Here is a 1,655-nt window from a genome sequence, read left to right on the forward strand (position 1 = left end):
AAAAAAAAGGTACCTAAGCTATGTAATGGTCAGAGGTGACAAATGAACTGGTCAAAGAGACGACGACACAATTGAAGTGTATGACGCTTCCTGGAACGTACGTATGTCTCACCTGCTAAAAAGCTCATACTGCCTTTCTTTTTCTTTCTTTTCTATGCGAGGGAAAAGCTCATACTACCACTACCAAGGGATTATTAGTTGACGCCAGCATGCCCTTAAAAATGCCCTAACGGATTTGAAGAAGACGAAGCACAGATGAAACTTTCATAATTTACGTGACCTCTCAACGAGCAGAAAAACAGGGGTCCCACATTTTAAGTGTGGGCCCCGTCCTACTTAACTAAATCACAACCACTAATTTCAAATTAGCCCGTAAAGCCCCGTGAAGTGCCCGTGTGTGTGTAGCATTACTCGCCACTGGTATGGTGGATCATATTGTATCGTATACACAAAACATGAAAGAAAGAAACACGGAGCTGGCTATAGGGATGCAGCCAGAGGCGTCCGCGAAGTCGCGTTGATCATTTTTTGTATTACCATGATTGTTGAAGTAACCATGATTAGCTTATTTTTCAGTTTCGCTGACGCTTTCAGACGTCGCGGACGCGTCCGCTTGCACTCTAGTACTACGAAACAGCTAGCTCCAGCTTATGTATATTACCGGTTCATACATCACTAAATCAGTCGAGTCAACCGCATGTAACCATCAGGGTTAGTACTGCTAGCTGTTTGTTAGTACAAAATATCCTATTTATGTATCATATCATTAGATTCATGATAATGATTCATCCTTTTCGGAAAAATGTCATTACCGAAGAGGCTCTTTGATTAGTTTTCGGTGCCACTGGGTTGGAGGAGTTCAATGAGCGAATTCAGTGACGATTGGTGGCACCTACCCGGTGCAGTAACGTTCCAAAGAAGCCAAGATAATCATTGTTATTTAAGCACATGCCAACATATACGTGCAATTGTGCATTCTCGGCCAAGGCTAGGTCTTCGAGTGCCCACCTATATAAGTAGCTTCCAGCAGCTTGAGTTGTAGCAACAGGCATACTCCACCGATATAGCAGCATACACTTGATCTCTCTTCCTATATCCAATTAATCTTAGTCAAGCTAACTGCTAGCTTCGAAGAAATAGGAATGGCGGCTATTGCTGCAAAGCTGCAGGTTTTTGTGGCTTGTGCCTTGCTGCTCCTCGCTGTGGGGTGCCAGGCCAGCCCTTTCTGGCCACTGGAGATCGGCTACTACCACGACAAGTGCCCCCAAGCGGAGGCCGTCGTCAAGGGCGTCATGGAGAAGGCCATCTCCCAGAACCCCGGCAATGGCGCTGCCATGATCCGCATGCTCTTCCATGACTGTTTCGTCGAGGTACTAACGAATTTGCAGACATATATGTATGTCTACAGCCATTTAGCCAGACTTGATTATCTCATTGAGTTGTCCATGATTAGGGCTGTGATGCTTCCGTCCTCCTGGACCCGACTCCGTTCAGCCCGACGCCGGAGAAACTCAGCCCGCCGAACGACCCTTCCCTGCGCGGCTTCGAGCTGATTGACGCCATCAAGGACGCCCTCGAGGCGGCCTGCCCGGCCGTCGTCTCCTGTGCAGACATCGTTGCCTTCGCGGCCCGTGACGCGTCCTGCATCCTCAGCA

The 1,655-nt window shown here is 47.9% G+C and overlaps 1 protein-coding gene across 1 annotated transcript in view; it reads left to right on the forward strand.

Annotated features, from left to right (window-relative positions):
- Positions 1 to 912: 912 nt before the first annotated feature.
- LOC123096398 (peroxidase 2-like) overlaps positions 913 to 1,655 on the forward strand; it is a 1,591-nt gene continuing 848 nt past the window's right edge. Inside the window, exons 1-2 of the mRNA XM_044518136.1 lie at positions 913 to 1,370; positions 1,454 to 1,655. The exon at positions 1,454 to 1,655 is cut by the window's right edge and continues 848 nt beyond it. Of these exons, the coding sequence (XP_044374071.1) occupies positions 1,143 to 1,370; positions 1,454 to 1,655 (430 nt within the window). The 5' untranslated portion in view covers positions 913 to 1,142. The remainder of the gene's footprint in view (positions 1,371 to 1,453) is intronic.

The sequence above is a fragment of the Triticum aestivum genome, chromosome 1B (assembly GCF_018294505.1).
Source record: "Triticum aestivum cultivar Chinese Spring chromosome 1B, IWGSC CS RefSeq v2.1, whole genome shotgun sequence".
Taxonomy (NCBI): domain Eukaryota; kingdom Viridiplantae; phylum Streptophyta; class Magnoliopsida; order Poales; family Poaceae; genus Triticum; species Triticum aestivum.